The 17,624-nt window shown below is 33.9% G+C and overlaps 1 protein-coding gene across 6 annotated transcripts in view; it reads right to left on the bottom strand.

Moving 5' to 3' along the window:
• BRINP3 (BMP/retinoic acid inducible neural specific 3) overlaps positions 1-17,624 on the bottom strand; it is a 295,934-nt gene that overhangs the window by 72,410 nt on the left and 205,900 nt on the right. For all 6 annotated transcript variants that reach the window (XM_016122669.2, XM_016122668.2, XM_016122667.2 and 3 more), the window contains 2 exons: positions 12,086-12,191; positions 5,004-5,240 (listed from right to left, as the gene is read on the bottom strand). In XM_016122669.2, coding sequence (XP_015978155.1) covers positions 5,004-5,240; positions 12,086-12,191 — 343 coding nt within the window. The remainder of the gene's footprint in view (positions 1-5,003; positions 5,241-12,085; positions 12,192-17,624) is intronic.

Here is a 17,624-nt window from a genome sequence, read left to right as displayed (position 1 = left end):
ACTGATAAAGTTGGTTTATCCGCTATCCAGCTATTTAATTTGGGCAAAGAGTTGGCTACAGTAGATGGAATGTGTCAAAGTTCACATAACAATGGATTCATCTCCTTTCCCTGATAAAACAGAAGACTGCAGCATTTCAGATATAAAGAGTAAGACATGTGTCTCCACCTAAGATTATATGGCTAGATGATGGAAAACACAATGTTTTTACTTGCTTGTACCTGAAAAGCCAACTGGGACTGACATTTTGGCTACTCGCAAATATTCCGGATCTTCTCTTCTAAGTATATGGTACAATGGCATTTCTCTGTTTCCTCCAAAATCAGGCCGTGCCATAGAATGTGGTCATAGGTAATGTGAATTCCCAGCAATTCGACAGGGGCCAGTGATGATTTACGGGGCTCTTTCCACTGCCTCCAGACCTGAACCACTCCCGAAGAGGGTGCGCCCTGTGGCCAGAACCCAGGAGTGAGGACAAGGCAGTGCAAAGCTCCCGCTAACTCGCTGTGGACGTGCAGCGCAAGCGAGAAAGGAACTTGCTTTCTGTCTAAGATTTTAAGGGTGTTTTTGTTGTGTACCAAGCTGAACTTGACTTATACAGATACGGGAGCAGAAAATGGAAGGGAGAGGCTGCGCTGAAGAAAGCTAAAGCCTCCAGCTGTGACAATGACTTAGTGGATTGTGGATGTGTCAAGGGCACTTTATCAGAGGCTGGAATGATGACAACCCGCGCTAAGCGGTGGGGAAACATCTGGTAAAACTGTTGCCTGTGGTAACCAGGAATGAAGATCACGTACTTGCAGTGCCAGAGAAAATGTCAGAAAATGGAATGCTAGCTCCGTCACTAATGACTGTTCCTGGCAAGGTATGGCAAGGTATTCCTCTGTCACGGTGACACATGGCTCCAGATGGAGGCTGCACTGTGGGCCTCAGTCCTGGAGCGAGGACACAGAGGAGACTGCAGCCAACGCACGATGAACAGGGGTGTGAGGGAAAAATACGCGCAAGTCATCCCGGTCATGTTGCACAGAGAACGATCGATTGTGCGTTTCTGTAGCATTACCTAGATTTTGACACCGCGGTTACCTTCTATATTGTGACTGTGGGTACTCCAATTCACACATTTCCACATGTTATGCTGCTGTGTGTATCTGAGAAAATTTCCTAGATTCTGATTTTTCCTCAACATCAATAAAAATACGTTTTAGATATGTTAATTATGTGCACTTAAAAAAATAAAGTTGAATTAAACATTTGAAAATGAACTCAAACTCCACCCCAATTTGTATTGTCTCTCTAGATTATCAGTGGATTTTAATTTCATTCATATAGATAAATATACATAAATAACTATTATGGGACCTAAAATTCAAGGAAACATTTGAAGAGTGTGTTTGCACGCAGTATCGCTGCTTTCCCAGCCATGATGGAAATAAAATTAATCGGTGCATTTCCTTACAATCAAAGTACTTAGAATCAGTCTATCAACTTACAGGAGCCTGTGGGTGGTGAGAACATTTTAGATTGTTCCCCAACGCAACATCTGCCTCATTGCTTCTTATATTTCGTTTATCGTATTAGGCCAAAAAAAGAAAAGAATTTCTAAAATAAAAACTCTTCTCGAAACTTTCAAATGTGCTCTTTCATACATTTCACTAGTTTTAAAAGGAGTCAAGATTATTTTACCTGCTGTTTAGTTCCGAGTGTGGAAAAGTGAAGGTGGTTTTACTAAACACGTATAAACTAAAAAAAAGTTTGGGTTCATACTTTTTCTATACACTGACATTGAAAAAATAAAATAAAATAAAAGCTCTATTATCGATGACAGATGGTAAAATTCATATTTTAAGTAGGATCACCTCAAATTAAATGCAAATTACTTAAATACAATAGATGATTTTATGGAGAAATGATACCTGGACCAACATGATTTTTATTGAAAAGAAAATCCAAACCTTTCCCTTTAAACTGCATTTGTCGACTTGACCCAGATGATTTTTCCCATTTTCTACTTTTCTGTCTTATTTTGGAGTAGTTCCATTTCATAGACCCCCAAATCTCTGGTGAACTTTTCAATATCTCCAGCTACTTTGACTTTCCTTGCCTTTATTTTTATTTTTTATATTTTTGCACGTTTTAATAATAATGATCTGATCATGTTTTTTACTAATTTCAATATCTGGATCATCTTACATCTACTGTCTGTTTTCTTTTTTCTTTGATATTGGCCATAAGGTCTCGTTTCCTCATTGACGTTGTAAATTAGGGTCTTTGTCCATCATTTGTTAAAAAAAAACAAAAACAAAAAAAAAAAACAAAAACAAAAAAAAACAACTGTAGAGGAATGAGAAAATATTTTCATCCTCAAGAGGTCACCCTCTTCATATTTAATAGACATGACAGGGAGTTGATCTATGTAGAATTAAGTCCTTTGGGTGGGTGAGGATTTGAGCTGCAGCGATGCTGAGGTGTAAGCATACAGGACTCAGTCTCTGATTCACCCCCATTCTTAGGGTAGGGCCTTCGCAACCTCCTGTGAAGGACCCTGTGAGCACTGGCTACTCCAGTCCCGTAACACTGCAAAGCATCAAAATCAATTCCATCACTCATAGGTTTCCAGTTTCTCTCGCTAGTCATCTGCCACAGGTGAATTCTAAATGAGGCAAATATCTTCAAGGGGAGACTGTAGAGATGCGTGTAAACCTTAAGTCTTGTTTTCTCTACTCAACTGATCACGACTGCATTTTTTTTTTTTTTTTTGGAGGGGGCGGGTTATTGTTTATTTGGTTATCTGCCCTGGAATAGCAACATTTTCTAGGGGCTAATCCTAGGTTCTCAGCGTCTAACTTTGCCCAGACTTGATAAATGTGCCCCCAGGAATAAACAGCTGAGGAAACTCAGTGCCAACTGAGTCCCTCCCTCTAGAGAGTTTTTTGTTCTTAGCCACCTAAAAGTCTGTGGTAAACTTCATCTTGCTTTCAAAGGCTTTCAAATAGCTCTTTAGCATCTAGTATCATCTAAAATTCAACAAGTACCTTGTGGCAAAACTGAACATCTTTAGGCCCACTGGGTCTAGAAGTTGGTCACTCCAGGTCCAGAGCCACTAAAAGTTTGCTGTTTTTTTTTTTTTCATCTATCTGCCACTCCTTGATTGAAAAAATGCAAATTCTCCAGCTTCTATATTAATCTAATAATTGGCAAATGTTCAGAAAATTAATTCAAAAAGTAAAAAGAAAGAAGAGAAGGAAGGAAGGAAGGAAGAAAAGAAGGAGTCAAGTTGTGAATTTCCAGCTTATATCCACTGTCAGAAATTCTATTCCATTTAGTTTTCTTATTTTTATTATCTAGTATACGTTTAGAGATATAACTTTAAAAAAATTATTCACCTTTCTAGTTTCTATCAATGGAAATGTAAACTTAATTCAATCTACTACATTTATCTGATAACCAAAGCCCAAATGCTCATTTGGTGATTTCCTTTTTAAAATATATTTTCGAGGCAAAATAAAAAGGGTCACATTCCTTTGTAAATTCCTTAAATATGGGGGTGGGGGGTGCAGATGATTCCCTGGTCTAATCTATCAAAACCTAACAATATTTTTTAGAACTTTAACCCGAGGAGACTACTATATATTATAATTTATCTAAAAGTGCTTTATTGCATAATTATTTTAAATACCATATTATTTTATATGAATAGAACATGTTAGGTGTGTAAGACATGATTTTTTTTAGTATTCTATTGGGAAAACTAGAAAGAACATTTTGAGATTAGAAATTGTGTTTCCTAACAGCATCAAGGGAATAGGATCTTCAATTCCAGTTTTATCTGTTTACAGAAATAAAATTATTTTTATATATAGAATGCTTGTTAAAATTGAGGAGGGTTATTTATTATCTACTCTTTTTATCAAAATATATCTTAAGGAAACCTAAATGTATTAATTCTTCCCAAATCTATTCACCTATCCTTTTATTCTATAATTTGGTGATTCCACTCCATAAAAGGGTGATGCTTCGCTAAAACCCATCAACTGTATTTTTTTTTTCTTCTCTGAAGTTAGCTGTGGGCTTATCATATATGGCCTTTACTGAGATATGTTGCTTCTGTGCCCAATTTATTAGGTGCTTTGAATGTAAATGGATGCTGGATTTTGTTGTCACTTTTTAAGTATTTGGGTAAGTGAATCACCAGAGGAATTTAACATTCAAACATATAAATCTGACCTATTGGCAGTTAAAACCTTTTTCACCCACTTAAAAGTAAGCTACGTCCAACACTTTTGATTAAATTATATGTAATTATTGTTACTATACCCTGGGGATTTTTCTCATTATTTTAGTATGAATTATTGCATATGATTTTATCAATATTATTTTATGTCAAAGTATCCTTCATCTTTCCTTAAAGTTCAATGATTTATAAAACGGAGATTATCACAGGTTATGATTCCAGTGAGAAACATTGAAAACACTTGCACACATTCAGAGATAATGAAAATCGAAACCCAGGAACACTATCAAATCAAAACTGGTCTAAATTTGATTTAAAAATAAGTTGTGAAGGGAAGGTACACATTCACAGGATTCACGTTAACGGAAAGGAGGTATAAACCAGCTGCTCTCTGCATTTCTCCTCACAAGTAAAATGAGGGGTCGCTAGAAAAGTCCAGAGAGGTATCAGAAGTGTCATGTGACAAATTCTTGTACTGAGAAAGGCAAGGAGTTTCTGTACAAAATGACTAATATATCAGCTCAAGAGCAGATGAGGTTCCAGCGCCAATAGTACACTAAGCACCACTAATGCTCCCAGTAAAATACTGAATAACCAGCAATAAAAGCAAGACACATGCCCATTTGAAAGTATAGTAAAAAGCTAAATAAAATCCCTTCCAAGTTTAACAATTTCTTCTAGACGGGTAAATGATATTTTCAATATAGTCTTTTTTTTTTTTCTTTTTTTGGCAAGATTTCAAAGTGTTATCTTAAAACATATGTCTTACCTGATTCCTCAAAGTCAGTGTTGTAGGCTTTCCAGGTTTCAGTTATTCGAAGAAGATTCTCTTCCATGGCTTGGATGTCCATGGAGGGGCAGTTACATTCTGGAAATTTGGGACCGCAGTGACACCAGCAGTCATTGTCCTTGCAGATAAATTCTCCCTCTGAATTGCAAGCGATGTAACTCAAAGCAGCTTGTACAAAACGCTCCTGCAGGTAGTCTGGGAGGAGTGCTTGCAGACCTGGAAGGAAAAGCAGGTACATTTACTTAGATAAAAGAAAAAACTTAACACGTATTTACAGTACTCGAAAAGGTCAAACATTTAGTACATCAAGTTATGGATTGATGCGTATTGAAAATTATCATTAAAATTACTTGTCTATAAAGTTGCAATTATTCATAGTTCTTTTCAGTGTATGCTGGCTCCATGAAATGTTCAAGAGTCCAAGAAATTATAGAGGTGTCAGATTCTCTCAGATGATCTGATTTTATTTCTTAAACTTATTTGATTGGCTCTGACTTATTTGACCAGAAAATATGTTATCTTTGCACAGCAAAGATAGAGCCTGTCTGCCTTTGAAAAAATGCATGCATTTATTTTGCACCATTTAATTTCAAATAGCTTTCAATACTATCATTTCAGTCATAGACCATCATCCCACATCTACATAAACATCATCGTGCAGTAGGTTGCAGAGCTGGTCAAAGAGCGGTGGAAGTTGCTGATGTCCAGCACACGCTCCTGGTGACACACGCCTTACACCTGCCTGCCGCAAAGCAGATGGACTGACGAGCTGTTTCACAGTTCATGTCCACGCCATGTATTAAAAGAGCCCTGATATACGATATATTACTTTTCCGCATGCAAGTTTAGTAAAGTTGTTCTCCCTTAAAAATGTATCAAAAATAAAAATAAGACTCTACAATTGATATTTGGGGATCTCTATTGGTTTTACATTTATTATGATATTTCAAGAAAAAAAATAGTTTCAATTTTAGCATTTCTTGCTACACGGGAAAAGTAATAAAAATGCTAAATATTCAAACTAATCAGTAGATAAAAACAAGCATAGCAGTAAAGGAAAATTTGGTCAATACATAATTGCTATTTACTAAAAAATTAGATTTTTATGACTTTTGATGTATTCTAACTAAAAAATTCAATTTTGACTTTTGACCATTATCTGTTCATTTAATAAAAATTATGACTTAGCATTTAGGAAAAAGTCTACTTTACAAATATTTTGACAATTATAGCCGTCTCATTCTTTCAATTAACTTTCCCATAAATTGGTCAGGAAAAGTACTCTTAGAATTTATACAGTCACTTTATTATTCATTTTTATTTCAACTCAAACAAATAACATTTATTGAATGTCTCCTATTTGGAAGAGAAATGCTAGGTAAAGTGCAAATATGAATATGACTGAGACAAACCCATGCTCATCCATATCCATTAGAAAAAATAAAAGCAACTGTATAATAATATTATACAATTGTGTTTAATAACTATTAGAATTGGAATACGTATAATTAACTAGGTATAATTAATTGGCTAAACAATTATATTAGGTTCATAGGATTAATAAAACTTTTCATTAAAAAGATAGACTGAAACATTATTTGACATATGGATAGTTTTCAACATTAAGAATAGGTCTTTTGTGGCAAAGGTTTATATTTTAACATACACAAATGAACTGAAATATTTATATATACCACGTATATTTAAAGTAGCAAGTAGTATTGTTTTAATGCACATAGAATATAAGAATGCAATGAGTGGGTTGTTAGAAAAGTGAATTTAGAGTAATGTTATTGTGGTTTCTATCTCAGAGTGAAGTGTGTGGAATTAATTAACTTGTCTTTAAATGACACGTAACCATGCGGGATACTGTGAGTGGTACTTATTTGGAAGTAGAAGATATAAAGAAAAAAGATTAGTTTAGACAGAAGACTAAAAATATCTAAACTACGGAAATGATGATGGAAAGGCAATTTGGGTGATAGGAGAAGAGGAATGAGAATCTACTCGACAGTCCTTTATTTTAATGTAAGGAAGGTGAAATGTGTCACACGACTTAGAGCAGTAAAATGAGAAAGCAAAAAATACTCTTAAATGACTAATTCTGTGGGTCACCAAATAACTGCATCTTTTAGATATGTACTGATTTCATCGGAAAACACCCCTAAAACAGACAAGTCATAGTCCCTGCTAATAAGACTCAGGAATCAGAATACGTTTATTAAAACAGTTTAGGAAACTATAAGTTTGTGGACCAGATATATAAGAACTGCTGATCTATCTCAACCTTAGTTTTACAAAAGAAAAAGCAATTCAAAGAATTTATGCAACATTAAAAATGTCATAAACCAAATAACTGCATTATATCTTTCAAACTGTAAAGGTGGTAGTGCTTTTGCAAAAATAGAGAAGGCTAGAGAGGTAATGTGGAAAGAAATGATTAGTGGCAGAAAATGGTAAGTTCAGTTTTAGATGTGCAAGAATTTTTGCTATTATTATCTTTAGCTAGCTAGCTATCGTTCACTAAAAGTAGGAAACTGAAATTTTATAAAAGTACTCTAAAAATAGCAAAGATTTTTGGGAAAAGGAAGTCTAGGGACAGACATCTTAAAACTTTGTAATTGAATAACTAGACCACAAACATAAACAATAATTAACAGCTAGAGAGTGAACGTGGACAGTTTTGGTAGGCAACTCAGAGTGACCGGGGGCTGTCCTAGGGATATTTCTTAATGTACAGAAACAGCAGAGTAAAATTGCTGATAACACTATAATTAGAGAGGGTCTACTCAGTACTGAGACAGGAGCCAAGGAAGCTGTGTTCTGAGCGCAGGAGGCCACCATGAACATGAGGCAGGGTGAGGGCTGCAAGCTGAGAACCACAGGGGGAAATAAGTCCTGTCCAGTACGCTCTCGCTCTCTCTCACACTTGCACTCTCTCTCACATTCTCTCACTCTCTCACTCACACTCACTCACTCTCTCTCTCTCACACACACACACACACACACACAATTTTGAACCAATCTTCTCACTAGAAACAATTAGACAATCTGGAGAAAAACATTAAAAATAATCTGATTGGAAGGAGCTGAGTGCCAAAAAAGGTGAAGATTTCTGGGGCTAACCTGGAAAGAAAAGAATCCCTGAGGAATGAGCCGAAGCTTGTGCCTTGGACATAGTTTATATCTTAGAATTTGGTCCAGTTAGCAAAGGAAAATTGAAGTTTTGAACCAGCCATGATAGTAAATTCCTCACAATTTGTCATAATCCAGAGGGCTGTACACCCAAGAAGCAATGGAAATTAATGACAACAGCAAACAGCCCTTCATTTAGGGCTAAAGCATACTTTCAAACTGCTCATTTAAAAATGGATTAAGGTTCTATTGGAAACAAAAGTACATCTCATCTATGGAAAGAAAATATCCAGAATTTTAAATAATTTATACAAATTTGCAGGCAAAGCATCAGAATCCAATAAAAAGACATAATGAGCACAGATAACACTAAGGAAAGCTACAGAGCCTATCAAACATGAACAATAATTTCAGTAACCTAATCCAAAATTAAATTACAAAACAATTTTGACAATTTGAACGGAAATTCTGGAAATAAAGATAATTGGTGGATTTAAAAGCAGACTAGATACAGCTGAAGAAATAATTAGCAAACTGGAATGTGTCAAAAAATATTGAACACAGAATAAAATGGCAAAGAATATAAAATGCTGAAGAAAGTATACAGATATGCAGGTCATGATCAAAAGCTCTAAAAATACATGTAGTTGGAACCACAGAATAAGAAAAGAGAAGCTGCAATATTTGGTGCATCGATAAAGTTTTACAAAATTGATGAAACATCAAGAGGACTATGACTTGGCCTCTGGCAAGGCAAATGACTAAGTGAATGGCCAGGGGACCGGTGCTCTTTAATTTTACTTTTGGAAAAGGAGAGGCCACATGCTGTGCCTCGTTCGGATGTGTCTGGAGTCTTTGAAGCCTGACTACCCTACGTTCTCCTACAAAGGGATCTTGTCACCAGTACTCTTTAATGCTTCGTTTCTCATGTTGTTAATTAGTTTGTGTTTTTTTTTTTTGCTAGAAATATAAATTAATATAAACTATTTTAATATAAATTGTTTCCCTACTTTTCGTTTTCATATATTTAAGCTAAGAAAATGTATTCCAACATATTAATAGACAAACAAAATAGAAAACAAAATAGTTTTCTGAAGCAATATCATTATATTATTATAAGTAAAAATACTGCATAGTGACTCATCATTAAAATTACATTAAATCTATTATGTGATGATAACCCAGTGTTGTATCAATTTTGGTGAAATAAAACATTAGCAACCATCTGATTTGGAAAACTATTTGTTAATCATATGGGTCATTCACTTCCTTGATTTCTGGGATGTTTACCAAAAAGTTACTATCAAGAATTAATAAGTTTTTAATTACTCCTATTACCCTTTGACTTAGAAGTGCTTTGGTTTATTGCTAAACTCATAATGAAAACCATTTTTTTCCAGGTTTAAAAAATGGAACACTATAAATTTCAATATATATTTGTTGATATGTTCTTATAAATGTCTTTGTCTGTTCTGTAAACTAATTAGCAAAGCCAGATCTCAAGATCAAACAAGCAGGTAAGTACAGCTAACTTAATGCCAGAAAACATTTAATTTCATTTGTTTTCAGTCAAATTTAATCTTTATGTGCAGTTCTTTGATATCTCATTTCTGAATGTTAATTCTAACATAGGTAGTTAAGTCATAAAGTTTTGATCTAAATTTGTTGCCTAATGGTGCTACCTTTAATAATTTATATCAATGCTTTCTTGGCTCTATAAAATTCTACTTCGAGAGCAATTCATTTTCTTCTATAAGAAAAAACACTTGGAAGAAGGTGGATACTAAAAAACTGTCATGACACCGGGCTCCCCTCAATTATATATTTGAATTACGAAGACCTTCAAAGGTCCAAACATTGATTCTGATACTTCACGGTGTGCTCAAAATCAAAACACAACGCAATACACAAACACACATGAACACACACACACACACACGTGCACACTCACACACTCACACCCACACATATCTATCATCTGTCCGTCCATCTGTCTGTCCATCATCTATCATCCAGCTATCTATCTATCTATCTATCTATCTATCTATCTATCTATCTATCTACCTACCTACCTACCTACCTACCTACCTATCTATCTAATCTATATTATCTATATCTATCCATATTCATCCACCCAATTACCAACTAATTATGAAAGACAAAGACTAAGGTGCTATCTTAGCAAAAGATTATTTGGAGACACCAGTTTTTCCAAATGTCATATAGGGTAATCCATTATTTTTTATACCCTTTAAACGAATGTATTTATGGTAACATTGATCTAGAATTAGAAAATGCTTTGCAATCTTGTTGAAAGTGAAGAGGGAAAGTCTACTATTAAAGGTGAGGTTGAAAAGGTGAATGACATGATACTCGGGCAATGAGTATATATAGATAAAATTTAAGAAAGAGTTCATGGGAAGTTCAGGGTCCTCATATTCATTTTCTAAGAGTATCTTTGGAAAGGCCTTTGTATTACAGGTGTACAAATAAAGTTGCAATAGACAATTTAATATATTGACCTGGCAAACAGAAAATGATGAAAGACAGAGATGCAGAAATTGAAAAGAATAGAAATATAGTTATACAAAAGGGAAGCGTAGCTTCATTGATTCCTTGTGTTAATATATTTTTCAAGACAGAGAGCAGGCTGAAGTTTTGTGGTTATAAAATAATATTCTGATATCTGAACACAATAGTGATTTGCAAACACTAAAAATAAACGATATTAATTAATTATAATGAATCAATTGAAATAAGTGTATCTGATATAACATTCCTGTCCTTTTTAATGAACGTTAATACTGTGATGGAAAGTAATCCATATATTTAAAAAAGAGTAAGTGGTAGAGAATTATAAGTAATACTGGTAGACTATATTTCTATTTAGAGAAAATATTTCAATAACTTTACATTTAAAATTGATAAAGACATATTGGATAACATTCAATGTTTGGAATTTTAAAATATTTTCTTTACAATTTTTGTACAATTCAAAATGAATGACATTTATTTATTTAGGATAAATTTAAATATCTCAAAGCTGTTACATATTTTTACAAGACTGAAAAGTTGAGAACAAATTGGCTGAATTTCTGATATATATAAGTATTTTTTGTAAAACTGAATATTGCAAAGACTTAAAAATTCTGCAAATAAAAAAAGCTGACTAGAAAAGGATAATTCAAAATTACTCCTTTGATCCATCAACATAATTTAGACAATGTGTCATCATGAAGGTTTTTCTGAAATGATTCAAACCAGTACATGTTTAAGTGTAATTCATAACATTCTCCTGCCTGTGTGCATGAGTAATATGTATAAATATTTTGGAGATAGTATATATTTGATAACAGTTGTTGTTTTTAAAAAAACTTTTTAAATTATTTCAAAAATATAGTAATAGAAAATGATACTAAATTTTCACCATTGTCACACAATGGTGAAATAATATAAATATAAAACTTTTATTATTATATTCTCAAGTATATTTCTATTTGTCAGAAGACAAATGCAGCCTTAATAACCATATTTGGTTATATTTAAAATGTTACCATAAATATGGTAACAACTTTTACTAGAATCTATAAGGAAAAAGTCAAAGCTCAGGCAGAACTATGAAAAAACTGCTCCTTATTGAAACGATGATTCTTATAAGGAACTAAAATATTATCATGACATATTTTCAATTGCTATACATTACTTAATTTAAAAACTAAAGTTAATTTGGACATTTTCTTTATTTGATCTAGAATGCTTTTATCAGTTTAAAAAAATCAAGAAATTAGCCTTTCATGAGGATTTTAACAGCCTAGCATTACACGTATAGCTTATTAAAAAAAAAAAAAAAAAAAAAAGAACAAAGTCACAACCGAATAATTGTTATCCAGGGCTCATAGAGAATTATTAAAAATTTAACTACATACCTTGCAACTGAATCTTATTCTCAGGACTCTGAACCAGAACAGAACTGACAGAATCTAGGTTGTCATAGTTACTGCAGCCAAGAGGACCTGTCCGTGTTTCTGTGACCTGATGAAAAAAAAAAAAACAGCAGCTTTATTATAAAAATCAGACTTTACCAAGTTCTTTCAGTCCAATGTAATTGTCACACTGATACTGTACGTTTGACAAGGAAATACTTAACTACTTTTACCTTTAATTCCATTTTCTCCCCTTGGGTCAGGCATAAAGCTTCTGGGAAAATAATGGAAGCCTACATTGGTCAAAAGCATCACTCATACAAGGTCACTGATGTTACCCGAGATATGACAAGAGTATGCTCCTTTTAGTAGAGGACACATTTTGACTCATATGAGAACTATTTTTCTTTTGTTTATTTGTTTTTTTTTTTTTTGGTTCATTTTCTCTCAATAAATCAGAACTGTCTACCAGGCTACTATATATAAAAGTTGATTTTATTATTTGACTCCTCTACTTAAAAAAATCTACAAATTTCCCCTTTTATGGTGGCACCGAAGTCTAAATTCTTCTTGTGGCTTCCATCTGCCCACTTCTCTCCAGCAGGTAGATTATCTTGCTGTCCAAATGGACATTCTTAATTCTAATTCTTCTGCTTACACAACATCCTTCCCCCAGCAACCCACCTTCCTTCCCTTTGACAAATTGATATTCCCTCTCCTCAAGAAAGCTCATGTTCAAACACCCATACAAAGTATCCCATAATGATTCCCATGTCCATCATTTTCCATTTCTATAAAGTCACGGTTTGTGGTGCACAGTCTTAGCACTTAATTACGGAATCACACATCGTGGACTGGCATTTCTGGGGTGTCTTGGGAACAACAGTATCACCAGGCGAGGATGAGTTTAATCAACTACATGAGACAGAAAATTTATCCCGAGGAGAGAGAGCGAGAGAGAGAGAGAGATATTTTTTTTAACCAAACATATTTTAAAACAGAGGAGCTCTGTAATAATCTTTGTGTTATAAAAACACATTCTCTGTCCGATAATCAGAATATTTGCATAACATCATTCAGATCATTTCACTCCACTGTTCACAACCTCAAAATGCTTTCCCATCTCGCAGGGGGAAAGCCAGAGCCCTCTGGAGCTCTAAAAAGAATGCCGCACTATCCAGCTCCCGGTCACCTCTCTGAGCTCCCCATCCTGTCTTTCCCACATGGACTCCAGCCACCCACAGCGGACTCTGCGGATCCTTGAACATGTGCGTTATCCTCTCGTTTCAGAATCCGACTTGCTGTTTGCCTACCCGGGGAGACTGCCCTCAGAATAAGTCTAAGTGCACTCCTCTTCAAGTGTCTGTTCCAACTTCACTCTCTTAGGGCTACTTGGACCCACACGGTTCAAACGCATATGCCTCCCACGCTCCCTCCTTCCAAGCACTGCCATTTCCTCCTTTCCTTCCTTTGTTCTACTTGTTCTGCCTTGGTCGTCTTCTGACGTGCTGCCTAACCCGCTCGCTCATCATGATCACTGTTGACGCCTCTCACTGGAGCTGCTCCCCAAGTGCAGGGGCAGTGCCTATTTGTTCACTGAAGCATGCAGGGCACATATTAGGTTCTAGTGTAAACACATGGGTGTGAATTAAGGCGAAGGGGACAGTGTGAAGGGAAAACTAAACCTCCTGGGCAGACGTTAAGACATTTGCTGAGGTGATGAACGGCTGAATCAATCAATGGCAATAAGGCTTATCTGAAGAAAACAAATTTAAAAAGCAGTTAGAACTGGTGAGATTATGACCCTAAAAATGTACACAGTGGAGGGAGGAAAAAACAACTGAGTTTTCTAGCGTAAATGACAACAATAAGATCTGGAGTAAAGAGGCTCCATTGTGGACCAAAGTCATCATTCCAAAGCGAATGCAGAGTATGACTGTATGTTTAGTATTACAAAGCAAAGGCATAGTAATGACTCTAGCGTGAACTTAATGAAACTATCCATACCCTATCTCTTAATCAAGGTTGTAAGATCGTAATACTTCTACTGATATCAGTGTTGGTTGTTAATATTTTTCTTTGTAAACACAAAAATGACGCCCATATTGTAAATCATTCCAAATCAAACACATCCTTGAATCAGACTACACACAAACTGTGTGCAAGGTCACATCAATATGCAAATAGGGCACAATATAAAATCATCTACAAGACTAGACCAAAATTATCGCTACAGGAGAAAATAGGCAATTCAAGTATATAGAATAGAAAAGAAACAGTAACAACAACAACAAAAATTCTAACCTCTAGTATAGAAAGCAAGGAGACTATGAAAAAAGTATGATTATATAAGAAAATTTCACTTATATTAAGTAAAAAAAAGAAATGTATATGTGTGATATAAAATTAAGCATACATATACATTATATATAGCACTGAAAAATTATTATTGCTTTAGGCTTTTTTCAAAATGAAACAAAATATTAGGTCACCATTCTCACTAAATTTATTGTTTATCAACAATTAAATGTATGATCATATGAGAAGTGTATCTCTTATGTAAATCTGTAAATACACATATTGAAAGTTTTTTCTTCCAACCCAAGCGGCAGAAAAAAAACTAAGAATCACTTAAGTAGGCATAGGCACATGTTATGAGAGAGTAAATATTATAAGAATTAGAAGATTAAAACCTTCATGATATTTTAATATCTTACTCATTTATCTTACCACAGAATTGTTTCATTATGGCAACTCAGAAATTACTTATAAATGTCTGTTTACATTCCCTCTACTTATTTAACTGTAAACTTCCTATTGATAACTACACACAGTATCTGGCATATGGTAGGAATTCGATAACGGTGAACTAAATGGTTGCATATTTTAATTTTAGTTAGAAATTTTTATTACAAAAAATAATTTATTAAAGTTTTTTGAGAATCTCTGAAAGAAAATACAGCAGTATATAAATTTTTATAGTTTATGTTCCCAGCCAATATAAATTTTTAGAGCAAGCGGTAGTTTTAGAAATCACCTAGCCTCACCATCTCATCATACAAATGAGACAGCCATCTTGGTATCATGTAAGGGAAACGAGAGCTGAAACTGGGACTTGAAACTCCCCACTCATGAATCAAACGCCATTTAAAAATCATACTGGCTTTCCAATCTCTACACCTAAGGTTTTGAAACTTCGCTTGCCTCGATCAATCTCATTCATTCCCATTCATTCTGTCTCTGTCTCTCTCTTGTAATAAAATTACAGTAAAGCACCATTTAATTGGTCTAGATTGATGTACAAGTCAATTAGAATGGTGTAGTATCTTGGGCCATTCACATGAACAATCTATATTGCTATAAATGTGCTTGTTAATATACTTTGATTGAAGGCCAAATGAACTGGCTTTTATTCCAAGTATTAATTTATTAATGCACTGAAATATAAATTTCCATGCATTCTTATATCACTTTATACTAGACTTCTAAAAAGTAAAATGCAAGTGTTGGTTAGTTTCTAGTATGTCTGAAAATAGTGGACTCGTTTCTATTCTTATACTCACAACTGCATATGTGGAAAGCCATTGAATTAATGAAAAACTCTAGAAAATGTTGATGCTAAAATATATATATAATTTATATATAACTATACATATTATGTATATATTATATATGTTAAGATTATAGATAATTATATCATACACAACACTAACACATAATTTTACATCTGTAACTATATAAAATCTTGATTTGGTGTTATAATTAAATATATAACTATATATAATATATAATTATATGTCATATATAATTATATATGATGTATGACAATTAGTTATAAATTGAATATTCAGATTATATATAAATATGTAATTTGTTTCTTTCAAAAGAGGATATTGAGTTTAAGGATATTCTTAGTATTTATTTACTGTTCTCTGCCAGCCATTAATTCCTATTTCAACATTTCACAAGCACCTAACATCAAACTGCAATTTTATTACAGTCCTAGTTCTTTATCCTGCTGTAGTATTTCTGAGGCTTAATATTTAATTAAGAAATTAATTTCCAAATATATGTTAATAAAACAAGCATATAAAAATAAAATGGTCAATTGGAATAAATCTATTTCAGTAGCAAAGACATTTTTAACTTTTAAAATTGTTTTATTACTTATAATACATTTTGCGGGGAAAGTGCAAATTCATCTATAAAATGCTGAGTGTCCTAAAGCGAGAGATACAAGAGTAGATCAATGCTGAATTTTCTTGCCTCTCCACACAATAAGCATTATACTTTGTGCATTATGCACAATTAATACCATGATTTAAAATATAGTTGACATTGTCAATGTTTCTTGAACCTGTTCCAATCATTTAATGGAAGTTTAAAATAGTACATGATGTATAATCAATGCCCAGATGACTCATATCTTCAGATAAAAAGCACAAAAACAAATCAAATACAAATTCAAAATAGTGCCATTGCTGAATTATTTATCTATGCAAATGACTTTATGCTGAAAACTATTTTCCCTAGTTCAATGCCCCATAATTTCAATAGATAACGCACTTTTAATTATTAGAATCATTTACTGTAGGATTGCATTTTAAAAAACTATCTAGAGGTTCTCCTACAGGAAGAGTAATTCTTGAAACATGAGTATAGAGTATGATTATAAACGAGATTAAGTTATGTGTGTCGACGAAACGTATAAAAGAAACAATACAAGTACAAATTGTAAAATAGAAGACACCTGAAACGCTGTTGATAGAACAGAGTATGTGAAATAAACTACTAAGGTTTGAGGAGAGTAATACACAAGCCAGAGCATGCATTTTATTTAGGGGCAAAACAGAGTACGGCCTTCTCGGAGAGCAATTGCTTCAGTGCGATTTGCACTTGTACCTGCCCCCATGAGTCCAGGCATGGTTGCAATGCTTGACCTATTTTTTGCATGCCCCATAAATTATTCTCCATCAAAATAATACACACGTACACCACCCACAGACAGCCCCACACAAACCTGTTGAGAGTATGCATGCCTTTTGAGCACACGTTAAAATACGAAACTACACATGGAACTAGAAAAGAGAAGTTTTCTCAGATTCTTAAAGTGTGTATTCAATGGTAAGTGGAATAAGGAAAACTGGACACAATTCAGTCACAATGAGGTTGCTAAATACAATGAGGACTCCTTTGAGCTTAACCCACGGTTACCATGGAATTTAAAGGCGTGCCTCTTGATTGGTCTCAGAGAGGCCAAACCTACAAACTCACGCCTATAGATGCTATTTTGATTTGTTTTAAATAATACAGAACTTAAAATCACAGCAATTGCAAGAAACTGTATAAAAAATAAAAATAAAAAAAAACTCCAACTTTCATTCGGTTCCTTGCTACAAGTACATGCATTTACAAAACTGACATTTTTTTTTTTAAGCTACATTTGTGGTGCCTATAAATGATGATGCTATGTGAAAGGTAAGCTTGTACTTTGTTATAAGAAGTCTAAAGGAATCTTATTTCGCTACAGTTGGCCAAGAGT

The sequence above is a fragment of the Rousettus aegyptiacus genome, unplaced genomic scaffold, assembly GCF_014176215.1.
Source record: "Rousettus aegyptiacus isolate mRouAeg1 unplaced genomic scaffold, mRouAeg1.p scaffold_m13_p_18, whole genome shotgun sequence".
Lineage (NCBI taxonomy): Eukaryota > Metazoa > Chordata > Mammalia > Chiroptera > Pteropodidae > Rousettus > Rousettus aegyptiacus.
This window is presented reverse-complemented; position numbering and strand designations above follow the sequence as displayed.